General features: G+C 40.2%; 1 protein-coding gene across 3 annotated transcripts in view; it reads right to left on the reverse strand.

Moving 5' to 3' along the window:
- Positions 1-13,180, reverse strand: part of ankfn1 (ankyrin repeat and fibronectin type III domain containing 1) — a 107,445-nt gene that overhangs the window by 70,018 nt on the left and 24,247 nt on the right. For all 3 annotated transcript variants that reach the window (XM_058989749.1, XM_058989751.1, XM_058989750.1), the window contains exon 5: positions 11,849-12,072. In XM_058989749.1, coding sequence (XP_058845732.1) covers positions 11,849-12,072 — 224 coding nt within the window. The remainder of the gene's footprint in view (positions 1-11,848; positions 12,073-13,180) is intronic.

Here is a 13,180-nt window from a genome sequence, read left to right on the forward strand (position 1 = left end):
TCCCTTAGATATTACTCTTTATAAATATGTATGGGCTCTCCTAGCTACCTGAAACATTTGGGTTTCCCATAACACCACCCCACGTTTTTCCATTTTAACGAACCGTCACGTAATAAAACACAGATGCCGTTTAAAGGGCATTAGGAACAAAAAGGAAAGCCCACCAGCTACATGAAGTCATTTCTTTCCAATGCAGACACAACCCTTTTTTCAACTGATAACCTGCACACAACATTGATTTTAATCTAAGATGACAACACCCCATTAAAATGTATCCTTTGAAAGAAAAGAAAAACCATACAGAATGCAGCAACAAAGACATATCTCCGGCTTGAAGAGTGAAATGCAGCCTGGCAGCTCAATATATAACGAAGAACGGCACATAGCACCAAGCAGACACTGCTGAGGAGGGCTTTTGGGAAGGTTTTATTAAGCCATTAGTCTTGCTTTCCACGGTAAACAACACGCTTGCCACAGCAGGTTCATATACCAGAGTCCCTTTTAGTTTTTCTGTAACAATCCTGCCTCTGGGTGCAGGAGCAGTCAATGTCACACTGAGCTTTTCCATTCTATACCATAGCTATACCATAGGAAAAATCAGGTAGTACATTCTAACAAGCCGTATTGTGATGTCAGAAATGATTTAGTTTTGCGAGCTACTTGCTAGAAAGTCCTGCCAACGAAACAAATATAATTTAATTGAGGGCTAATAAAGGTAAACGTGTAAACTGGAAAAGTTCAGGAAACATAGACCTCATTGCACAAGAAACTACAGCATCACATAGCTTTCTCATCGATCAGGTCACCTATCGCTTTTACTTCATACTACACAGATATTTATTGTCATAGATGTCATTATAATAATTCTGTGTTCAGGAATACTTACTGGATTAGTATAAATGAAAGCAATTGAAGCTGGGTAGCTATTTCTGACTATACCCCACATGGCGAGCATGCTGGGTATAGGATGGGGGCAAAAAGTGACAGGTAGCAAATCATGGCAGAACGCCGGCAGATAATCTGCACTTCACAGCAGGTCATTAACCTGGAGATGTTTATTCTTTCAAGCTAATACTGACTATTATATTGATCAAAGAATCGTTACGCCATATTATGAAAAAAAAAAAATGTATGTACATGGTGTTGGTATTCAGAAATATCAGCTTTCACTCATAATGTCACTGGGTTTGCTTTTTTAAAAGTTCTAGAATGTGTTTGCATTCCAGACCCCCTAGATTCCATATTTGTTAGTTCTGCTAGATGAGAGCAGACAGACACTCTTACAGACAACAACTAAAACTGTTTTCTCCGAGATCCTGAGCTTTTCAACAGTTAGGCAAAGGTGAAATCGTTCCAATGCAAAGATTTGGACAATATTATTAAAAGTTTGCACACAGATAATCTGCTTCCCTGGAGAAACAAATCTGCTTTTTAGTGTAGAAAGGCCTGCCTTTAACCCAACAGGAGACAGAAAATAAATAAAATAATAACACTGGTAGTGTGGTAAAAAGTGTAAGCTCGCCCCCTTTTGGTCATTTGTTGGATGTACCCACTCCCCCCCCCCCCACCCCCATCCCACCCCCCCCCCACCCCCATCCCACCCCCCCCCCCACCCCATACTTCTAAATGCCGTCCAAAAAAAATGTGCAGCTCATTTTAAGTTTAGTGTTTCGTACTGCTCTGTTTGACTCTTAGGCAGCCTGCAGGTCTGGATTTTTGATTAAATTGAGAGACATGCAAGAATTCTCCATTGCCTGCCAGAAACCACGGAGCAGAGTCAGAGGCGAGGTAAACATGAAGAGCCCTCGCAGGAATGCAGACTTGTGTGAGGCCACAGGGGAGACACACAATGACATCCCCTCGCAGAAATAAGAGCTTAATACATAAAGATACAAAACGAGAAGAAGAAAAGAAAGAAAAGGGAAACAGGTATAAAACAAAACAGCAGTCCACACACTGGTCTGAACACATCTATATCAGCACTTTGAAACTAACCTGGCACAAATACCATTCAGGTGTTTATCAATAAATCAGAGGTATCTCTTATACCAGTTCATCGATATTTCAGAGGTGGAACACACATGCGCGCACGCACACACACACACACACACATTTCTATTTAATGAAGGGAGATTCCAGAACAAAATGATCAGAATCTTGTTGCTTTTCCTATTGCTTGTTCTTTTTAAAAGGCTCTGGTTATGCAATGCTGTCCTATTGCTTCGGTTCTTTGCTAAATCAACACCACATTAAAACGCAGCCCTTTTTCTTCCCTTTTCTTTTTTTTTGTTTAACTTTGGCTCTGGTCATTGACAGAATACACTGCCTTCAAATCATCAGAACTTTATTATGCAATGCAAAGACAGCATCGCTCTCGCCAACATGGCCTCATTGGTTTTTCTTTTGCTGGTGCTGCCTGCTGAACAAAAACAATTCAATAAAAAGTATTTCATGCAACATGTTAAACCAGTTTTTTTTTTTTTTTTTTTTTTTAAATAAAAACTTGCCTTATCTTTCTGAGCATACGACATGAGCAAATAAAACAATCCAGGCAAACACCTGTCAGCTTCCCAATAACAGTGCATCAAGAAAGAGTTACTGTACCTGTTTACATCGAGTAATGCGATTAAAACTCTACACAATGATTAACTATCACATTGGTTGTAAATTAACTCACGCAGTTACTTTGAAAAGCTGTCCGTTTGCGTTCAAAAAGGATGGAAAAAAGACTAGGCTGCCCGCTGTGAAAATGATGTGCAGGAAAGCAAGATCAGTTTTTTCTCATCTTTTTTTTACAGAAAATGTTTTTTCCCCGACTACATTTAAAACTTGCCATCAACTCCCTTCCCTGGTTCACTGATTTCAGGTTTTCTTAGCTGCATTCTCCGCACTCTCTTATTAGCTTTCCCTGTTTAATGGCTGGTGTCCTGTCAGGATTACATACTGGGTACAACAAACTGTGGAAATCGCAGAATGGCTTAGTGGAAATTCCTGGACACAGAAGCAAGGCAGAATAAAGTAGTGTTCAGAACTCAGAGACAGGAGCCCAGCAGGTATAAGAAAGGTGGTGTGCTTCTTGGCATTCCTCCCTGCATGCACTGATCTGTGAATATTGGGCAGTACATCTGCTATTAAGGCACTGCAGCTCAATTCAGAGGAACTTCCAAATTGGATTAAACTCCAAAACTGTGACCTCTTGCTTTCAGGAGCATTAGTGCAGAGTCAGGTGATTATTACATTCACAAGCGAGTGCTACACACTTACAAAGTGTAGCAAAACCCTGCCAATATGGACTCTATACTGTCACTTCACTTGGTCTCTAAAGTGAAACAAAAGGTTGAGATACCCTGCTGGGTGGTTTCCGAGTCATTACCCCCTGCGTATTGCTGCTGGTTACAGAGACACAAAAAACCCAAGTATGCGAAGTATTTCCAAACCCAAGAATGCATCTAACTGCGGTCATCCATAACGTTAAAACACACAAGTCAGAAGATGTACAGTAGTACGAAAAAAAGAAACCAAGTTAGTCTTTGTACTGTTTGTTAGTTTAGAAATACTAAAAGAAATTTAATCAATCCAATGGCAAATGTTTCAGTGTCTTTTTCAATGGTTGTGGATGGATGATTTGTAATAGTTATGTATGTATAAATGTATGTATGTACTGTTAACCCAACTTATAAGCATTGTTTCATTAAGTCTTATGCCACAATGTAGCTACTCATTTTGTCAAGAGATGCTGAATTATTTAAGGCATTCCTGCCAAAGCACAAAACCAATCAAACAATGGAAATTCTTATTTTTCTCCCAAGTCACAGCCCCTGTAACCAGCACAACCTTTGTGATGGCTGCTCCCAGCCACACACACATGCAAACAGTACTTTCTATAGTGCAGTTATTTGCAATAGCGTGCTTCTTTACAAAATGCTATGGTGCCATTTTTCTTGTAACACCTTTAAATAAATATTAGTAAAAATCTATGAACACATCCAATAACATTTATAGAGTTCCCCAACACAACTTTGTGCCATTCCAGGGAGTGGAATGAAAAGTAATTTACCAGAGATGAGATTCACAAAGAATTCAGATGTGTTGCTGGCAGAACATGTAATGCATTATTCAATTGTAGTATCCACAAAATAAAAAACCTGTCTCAATTATTATTTTTTTTTACTGCTGATGTAAACCCATAACACTCTTTAAAATGTCGGCACTGATTTCTGTATACTTTATGAGCTTTGCATCAGCTGAAAGCAGTCTCTATGACTTCACACATATTTAGCTACAGTTACCAGTAACAGCTGCCATTGCTTTCAATATGTCATGCATTCCAAAACCTCTCTAATGTGAATCCAATATCAGGGGTTTTACTGCCTGATCCTTTTAGCCACCCCAACTTATTTCGCCCGTCTTTATTAGTAAATTAAAAATGGATTATAGCAGCAGATTCAATTTCTTTTTCATTTCAAAACAGAGAGAAAATCCCGACTTCCACCTGAACAGTGCTTCGGGAGATAAAAAAAAAACAAAAACTTAAAGTTAATGATATTATCTCCCTATGATGGCTGTAAAGTACAAACATTACTAAATTACTAGCAGTACCATGAGAAAGATAATGTGAAAATGATTAGACAGACTGTCCATCTTACATCACTGATTTTTTACTCTCAGAGTGACACACCGGTCATATATAAAGCCAAACAGACAATTCCACAGCTCTGTGCATCCCAGTATCCATAGCAATGAGTGTCTACACAGACATCACTTTACTGTCCGTCCATCCGCTGTTCTTCATCCGGCACCTCTGACCCTGTTCTGTGATAACGTCACGAAAACCATCTAAGACTTGACAAAAAACAGACTCAACTCCTGGAAAGATGGTCCAGAAACCTGTTAATAACGGATCGCAAGTTTCTAAGTGGGTCACATTTAACGTCAAAACAATCATGTAGAGGCTACCTGGACCACTGTAGTTCAAATCTGTTTAGTGATCCCAGTTGGAATGCAGAAATAAAAAGTTGGGTTTCTCTGGAAACCTCGAGATTCAAACCAAGCACACATACTTATACTGCGTCCTGCTACAGGTGAATTGGGTTTCATATAGGACTACAGAGATTCATTTTATTAGCTGCTGCAGGTTGAAAACGGTATATTCTTTGAATATACCAGACTCACCAAAAGAAAGACAACATCAGAGCAGACACACCAGAACAGAGAGGGGAGTGAAACCAGAAGACTGCTTCACGAGAGCGAAAACGAGTACAAAAGAAACTGCATTAACCTCAGTGCCACACGAGTTTCTACTGACTGACAGAAATCCTAAAACTATATGTGTAGACATTATTTTTATGAGGCCCGGGGTGAGGGTGGTTAGGAGTTGAATGTTCTCGCTTGAATGATTTCCACAACTGAAGCATTCTTTCAACGATAACCTGAGCACAGCTGCCTCAGTTGCGCTCCATCTTGTCCCTTTATCTTTTGACAAGTCTGTGTTAAGGTGCCTTCACCCGAGTTCTGCTCTTCAGTTTCAGTTGCCTGTCAAGACTAGATCAGCCCAAGTGGTGTGAAAGCAGCAAGAGCTACTTTGTGCTCTACATGAGAGACGTCTTAGCAAGTGTGACAGCCATATAAACAGGGGATCGTTTTGAGAGCAGGGGTGCTGTCTTTGGTCTTCTCTCTCCTGGATATTTGGGCGAGCATCTTGAATTCTTTGTTTCTTATTTGTAATTGCTGCCCGTTCTAATAAACAAGACTTACAACTGACTTGACTGTCTGAAGCCTTTCCTGCAAAAAAAATAAATGATACATTGAAGCTGACCTAATGGGCGATCCCTGGTGTGTATACATGTGAATGAGTGAATTATGATATAGCTCATTAGGTAACAGTACTCCACACAATACTACTCAGAATCTTTGAGATTGAAATAGATAGTGGTGTTTGTCTCTATGGAGCAGCTACTACAAGACTCCTGACTGGAGAGTTTGAGATGAAAAACTTGTTGATTAATTGGCACACAGAGTTTAGACATGTCGAAACAAGCATTGTTCTGTTCACAAAGAAATCACAGCAGCACTGCAGAACAGCAAGCAGCTTCACTTCGCTGTAAAAGTAATGTTCTCTGACATTAGCATCTCTCCAACAGCACCACTGAATACAAAAAGACATTAAACCTCTGATGCATAATCATTGTCATTCACAAAATGTACACATCTGCTCCAAAACAACCTTTGTAAAGAACACCTTGTCGCCATGAGATTTATCCTTTGATGGATCTATAAAAGTGAATCATTGTTTGATGTGCTGTCCGAGAGAGCTTCTATTTTGAATGTCTTTAATTGTGTGAACAAATTCAAGCCAAATATGTACAAGCTTTTGAGGATCCCACCCGTGTTGAGTTTCCACACCAAATCACCTCCCACCATCATCAAATGCATTTCCATTTAATGCAATTCTAAAACAACGGATCCATCCGTTAGGTAACAGCTTCTATTACATACAATGATCTGTGCATGGGACGCATTTCTGGTTTAGTGAATAACGAAACAGCTCTGTTCATAATGATCGTGTGTACCATACTGCATAGCTACGCAGAATAATGTTTGTCATTCATGTAACCAGTTATATGCATTAAACTCACCACATAAAGAGAAAGCTACAAACTAGAGATGCATGAAATTCCCTGGGTTACAGCATTGGCAGATATTAAATTAGTGATAAGTGTGTATTGAGCCCTGAAGTTCATTTATAAATGCTTATGGGGGTAATGTGTTTTTTAGAAGCCCTTTTATATCAAATTGGGAATTGGATTTATGCATGAACAAATGTACCTTCATTTGAATTATTTTATTTCTAGACGAATGAATTCAGTAACATGCATTCTCCGGGCACATCCACGATGTCTGTGTTAGTATGCACAGACGGTCCATCTTCTAACCCCAGATTCAGAGTGTCACATACGACTTCAATGAAAATCACAATACAAAATGTTTGAGCACGCATCACTCACAGATAAGAACTACATTCTTTAAGATAAAGAGAACCACATTCAGCCATGCAGGTGCCCCTTGAGGTTATTCTCCTTGTTCTGTTAATAATATATAATTCCCAATTACAATTTCCAAGAAGAGAACAGGCTGCTCCACACGTTTTCTGAGAATTTCACCCCTTTTATTCAGCGTGGCTTGAAGACTCGCAGCGTCTGAGAATCTAGCTTCCAACAATGACACTGAAATTATTTCCCGCAGCCTTCCATATCCATACTATAAAGGAAATAACCTCTTAATTACTAAGCTATCCAAACTGACTGTGGATGTTGCTAAGTGAGCTTGTAAGCACTTAGAGACAATTTCAATCCCAGGCCGGTTGTCTCTAGTGGGGGACTGACACTACATGGGTTCCTATATGTGGTACTGGTTCTGGGTCACAATCAGGCACTCTCTGTAGTGTTACATGCAGTAGTTTCAGAATGATTCCGTGTTGATTAAGAGATTTCCTGAAACCAACAACATTTTCACATTTATTATGAATCCAAATACAAACCTGGGTTCAAGCTCAGCCCCACTATCAGCCAGTATCAGATACCACATTCTAGACCAGCTGTTCTCAAAGTGGGGTTCAGGAAGGTCCACAATGATTGCTCAGGGGATCCCCGGAATATTTTGGAAACACTCTTTTGGAAAACAACATATATATTCAATGTGCATGGTCTTTCAAAGCTGTGGTGAGATGTGATATACCGGAACATACCCTAACTTTGTTCCTACAATCTCAAATTATGTTGCACATGCTTCCAAAAGTCCCAGTCACACAGTCTTCTAAGCATTAATTTCAAATGATTGCCATTAACGTGTTTTACAACGATTGCAGGGATTTGTAGAGCATCCCAAGGTCCTGAGCAAGAAGAACGTCAAAAGCTCCTAAAAATTCCTAACTGTGTTATACCGGGTACGTGGCTGACAGAGTGCAGATGCGGTGTGCTTGTGCAGGTGTAAACACAGCGACATACACAGCAGTTCTATCAGAGAATCCTCTGCACTGACATTGGCTTCTCTGTCTTTAAGCAGTTAATTAAACAAGAAAAGGACAGGAGACAAGATATGGACCCAGTCCTGGTCAAACCTGTGGATTTAAGATGCTTTCATTAATCCTACAGATTGAATCTGCCCAACACATTACCTCTTTGCTTTACTCACTAAAAGCAGGCACATTTAGCAGGAATAAAGAAATCAATGCGAGTTAGGGGCGAGCAACCCATCTTTGTCATCTTCAGGCATCGTGAGCTTAAAAACAAATGTTGTCATTTCAAATAAATCTATACCAGGAAGACAACCAAATAAATATAACTGCACAGTTTAAATCGGCCAACTAAGAACACACAGATAAATCCTATATTGTGACATGCTTCAAAAATAACCTTAGCCTTTTTTTTCCCCCTCTCTCTCGCACTGCAGACTGCAAGACATAGCTGCCTATACATTTTTTGTCAGACGGGGCCCAGTAATTCATGCAGACTTTTTGCTTGTTGAATGAAGCTTTGTTTAACTGAGAGATTAATGGATGAAAGTCAAACATTATCTTTAACAGCTACGCCTATCCAAAATATATAAATGCATCAAATCCCCTAGCAGTCTGCCATCTAGTTGATTTCTGAGTTCCTGAGTAGAAGCACTTTCAGACAATCTTGTGTCTTTATATGTTTGTGAAAAGAGCATTCATTACCACAGCAGCCAGCCACACAATATTGTCCCTCTATAATATATTCCCTTCTGCGGGCCAGTGCATCATCAACCAAACTCAAAATCACCAGAAAGTTATTGGCAGTTCTAGACATGCATGTTCCTAAAAACAGAACAAAGTCAAACAGCATGTGTTTTGACAGCACGTTTCCAGAGCATCTGAATGCTTTTCAAACACGGCAGTGATATAATTAACAGCTCGATCTCAAACATCAGTGGTCCCTGAGCTGACACATTTATTATCCATCCAAGTCTATCTTTTTTTCCCTTATAAACGAGCAAGGAAACAGTCCTGTAATGCGTCACCCTTACTTCTGGAAGACACGCATTAAAAAATGCAATTAGAAAAAAGCACTGAACCGAACAAGTGAGGAAAACAATGTGTAGATACTGCTTATCGGTTTGTTGAGTTGCTAAGCATGTTTCTGTGCTCCAGTTTCAATTGCTAGTTTATTTCACACAAACAACTTATTGGCATCCAGGATGCGAGAATCACGAATAGACTTTAGCAGTTGTGCCGGGGCGGTGCCTCAACGTACAGAGTCATTTCCACACGCGCTGCGTACAACAAGCATGACTGTGCAGACTTGGGTTACATCCCTTGTAATGCACACCTCCTGTATACAAGACTAGCAAAAACACAACAGTATACTACAGCCGGAGCAGACTGCCACCTCATATAAAACACGACTGTGCCCTGGCCTCTACTGTACTTGTGACAATAAACTGCAAAAGACTATTAAATGTCGTCCACTCAGATCATACTGTAAATGCGGTCTGTCTCGAAGATAAAAGGCACGGCATTTCTATTCCTTATTAGAGGAACCGTTTGATAACAAATGGTTCTTCCATTGCCCCTAAAGCAGGGTTGTCCAGTCACTGTCCTGGAGGGTAAAATGATTTTAATTTCTCTCTCTCTCTCTCTCTGCAGCAGCCTCCACATCACACCTGTCACCCACTCACTGCACTGCCTACCTGTCATAGCTATTGTGTTAAATGAACACCACGGTGTGCATGAACCCGAACCCTGTGCCACTACTATATTCCAGCTGAACCAACAATGTTATTTTTTTTTTTGTTTGTTTTTTTTACCACGAGTTCAGGAAGGTATTAAAATCAGATGTTCTGGGGAATCTAGCGAGTACATTGCTCACTGCCTGCACTTTGGACAGCCATATCACTTAAAAGACTTGAGATCAATGAGTCTTCAATCTGGCTTTAAACAACTTGACAAAATAAATCTATATCAGAAAGACAACCAAATAACTAAAACTGCACAGTTTAATTGGCCAACTAAGAACACACGGATAAATCCTATATTGTGACATTTTACAGGCTTAAAGCCACAATAGCATCAAATGTTTTCAGACAATATGAAGCAATATGAAGAAAACAACCAGGCACGATGTCAAAGCGATTCCATTTGATCAGTTCTAAGGGGACCTTCTGTCGGTTTAACTGGGCTTAATTTAAAGCAGGTGAAGGTAGGTGGGGGTAATATATTGTATCCTCTTGCTCCAGGTAAATGCCCTTTACCTAAAGGTAATGATGTTATTGTACCCGATAATCGTGCTTTTGTTGCAGGCAGCCAGGAAAAGATGAGTTTAATTCATTACACTCCTTCAGTGAAGAATAAACCACAAAAGCCACTGCATTAATACTGTACATGGTTGTGATATAAACTATTGCAAATGCACTACAAGTTCAATTTCCTTCTTTTTCAGAAAAATGTTTCCGCTACGAGTTAGAGCTAGTATGTACATGGTTTGATTGAACAAGCTTTTGAGGCAGACGACAAGCATCGAGAAATTCATTACAATTTTTGTCAATAGGGGGTGGATTCAGTCAAACACAGCTGCGCTTTATCACGATTTCCATGTCCTATGGCGCTATTCATTTATACTAGACGCAGGAGGACTAAGCCAAATGGACCACTGCTTTAGCGTTTAAAATGACAGAAGCCCTTATTGTAAAACCCATATTCACCGCTTCCTCTGGGCAGTTCTAACAATGCGGGGCTGTATTTCTTTAATTGAATCTCTGCAGCTAATTCCACATGAATTATTTTTACATGCATGCTTTACCACTCTGCATTGATACCAGTCATCACGCTTTCTCCACGCTTGTCTGCACTTAACCAGCCCTTCAGCAAGCTGATGCCTGGTTTTGTGTATTTAACACATGGCAAAGGTTAGGAAGTTCGACAACGAAATGGCTGTGTTGTACTTAAACAACAAAAAGAAGATGAAGATTGGCCTAATCAGAAACAAGCAATTTATACATTCCCGTGCATTATTCAACAGCAATTATCTTTTTAAAGTGGCTATTTCTTTCTTCTTTAATCCAATGAACAAACTGGCAAATCCGCCAAGAAATCCTGAGGGTTCTTCGGTAATAGGTAATCGTTCCAGTGTGCGTCTGTTAACTTTCCCATAATTGTGATGCAAGTCCTCTGATGGTTTTCACAAGAGTACGCCGAGTGTTATTAATCAGGAATGTCCCTAGAACCAGCTCTCATCAAGGCACCGCTCTCTCTTTGGCTAGCAAAGGGTATGTTGTGTTAGTCTTGCATATGTCACAGATCAAAGAGGGCTACAGAAGGTTAAACGGACACTCATCTGCAGTAATGATCATAGTGGCAAATCTACGAGAAAGAACCACAAGGTTCAAGTTGCTGTATTCACATCCACATACAGACAAGGCTGATGATTACTATGGCAATATATGATGCAACTTATGTATATGCAGATATGTAAAACATAACTTGAAATGATGATAGTATTATCAGTTGAGCCTGTATAACAAGCAACAATGTGAAATAGTATATATCCAGTACATATCTATGATTTTTATTTATTTTTTTTACCTGGCAAGTCATCTTGCAATAACCCACTAACCCAGCCGCAGCATATGATAAAGCACAGAGTTCGATATGGTCACAGACACAATGTGTAAGTCGAGCATCTTTTACGATACCCGTATAACACAGGTACATGGCATGCAAACACACACATGCAGCACGCACACACGTAATCAAACACAAGCACAGATCCTCCAACGCGACTGGGTGCGAGCAGTCAGCACTGTTTGAAAAGCTTGTGAAAGCCGCACTCACGTGAATGTTCCTCAGCTTGCTCCTGCCCTTCTCCAGCCTGCTGAGCAGTTTGTGCTGCTCTTTGCGTTGCTGCTGGAGCAGCCGCTCGTCAGCAGAGAGACTCTTCCTCAGGGCTGCCTTGTCTGCGATCTCCCAGAGGAGCACAGCAGGATCATTGCTGGCATTGAGCTTCTCGGCTGCTGAAGGCAGTGTTTCAGCTCTGTCACATTCCCAGCGCCGTGCTCCTAGTGAAGGGAAACAAAAGACACCAAAGTGACAACTGATAGCATGTGAATACTCAGGGGGGGCAGCGAGCCGAGCCCAGGGTCCAACACATTTCACTGCAGGGATAGTGCATTTCTCATCTCACAGTGCCATTCATTATGAACCCTGATCATCCCGCAGTGGATGTGTTGTTTAAAACCCACGGCAAGGATGACACCTAAAGCTAAACTGGAATGTTTTTAAATATATATGCTAAACGGCTTGCTGGTGGGTTTTTGTAAATATTCCCCCGGAAAACTAAGAGTTCAAAATTCCAGGAATTTCACACAGCATTCCCACAGACAAGAACTGAAAACATCATGTTCCAGATTAAGGATACGAACATATACAGTGATCCAGCAGCATGTTTTTTATTTTATTGGAAATATATGCAACGTATGTATATGCAAATATGTACAGTTGAGCCTGTTTAACAAGCAACATGACTAAAATCTATTATATATACACACACACACACACACACACACACACACGTTTAATTTGCATCTTTTAAGTTCTTTACTGTACTTTTCTCCTTCCACATTAATACACTGGTTAATATCTACAGATGTTTCCTTCCTGGTTCATCATCAGGTTCAATGAAAGAAAAGGGTTCAAACTGCCTAAATGAGCCAGGAGATACCTTTCCAGGATACCTTTCCGGGAATGAACCCTTCCATCCCCAAATGACATCGCCAAGCATGAAATGGTTAATGGAGGTTAGCAGTCATTGATGAATGATCACCAATCCCTTCTTAATAATTAGGTCTGTCCTGAATTCCTACAATAGCCTCGCACCCGAATGACACTGCCAGGTGTTTCTAATATTTCCAGCCTCTGTATTAGGTCTTCATCAGGATGACTGAGGCAGGATAACCGAATACTTACTTAAGTCAAGGGTCTCGCTTTATAACCCTGGCATTAGTCATGCTTAAACACGCACACACAAACCATATGGCTGTGGTTTGCAAAGAAATGTTATGCCCTATCGATTTCACATGCATGTGTATATGCGCACACACACACAAGAATCTTCATCCATAACTTTATCCAAATTATTATTTTTTTTTCATCTTCCACAGCAAATGC

This window comes from Acipenser ruthenus, chromosome 17 (assembly GCF_902713425.1).
Source record: "Acipenser ruthenus chromosome 17, fAciRut3.2 maternal haplotype, whole genome shotgun sequence".
NCBI lineage: Eukaryota > Metazoa > Chordata > Actinopteri > Acipenseriformes > Acipenseridae > Acipenser > Acipenser ruthenus.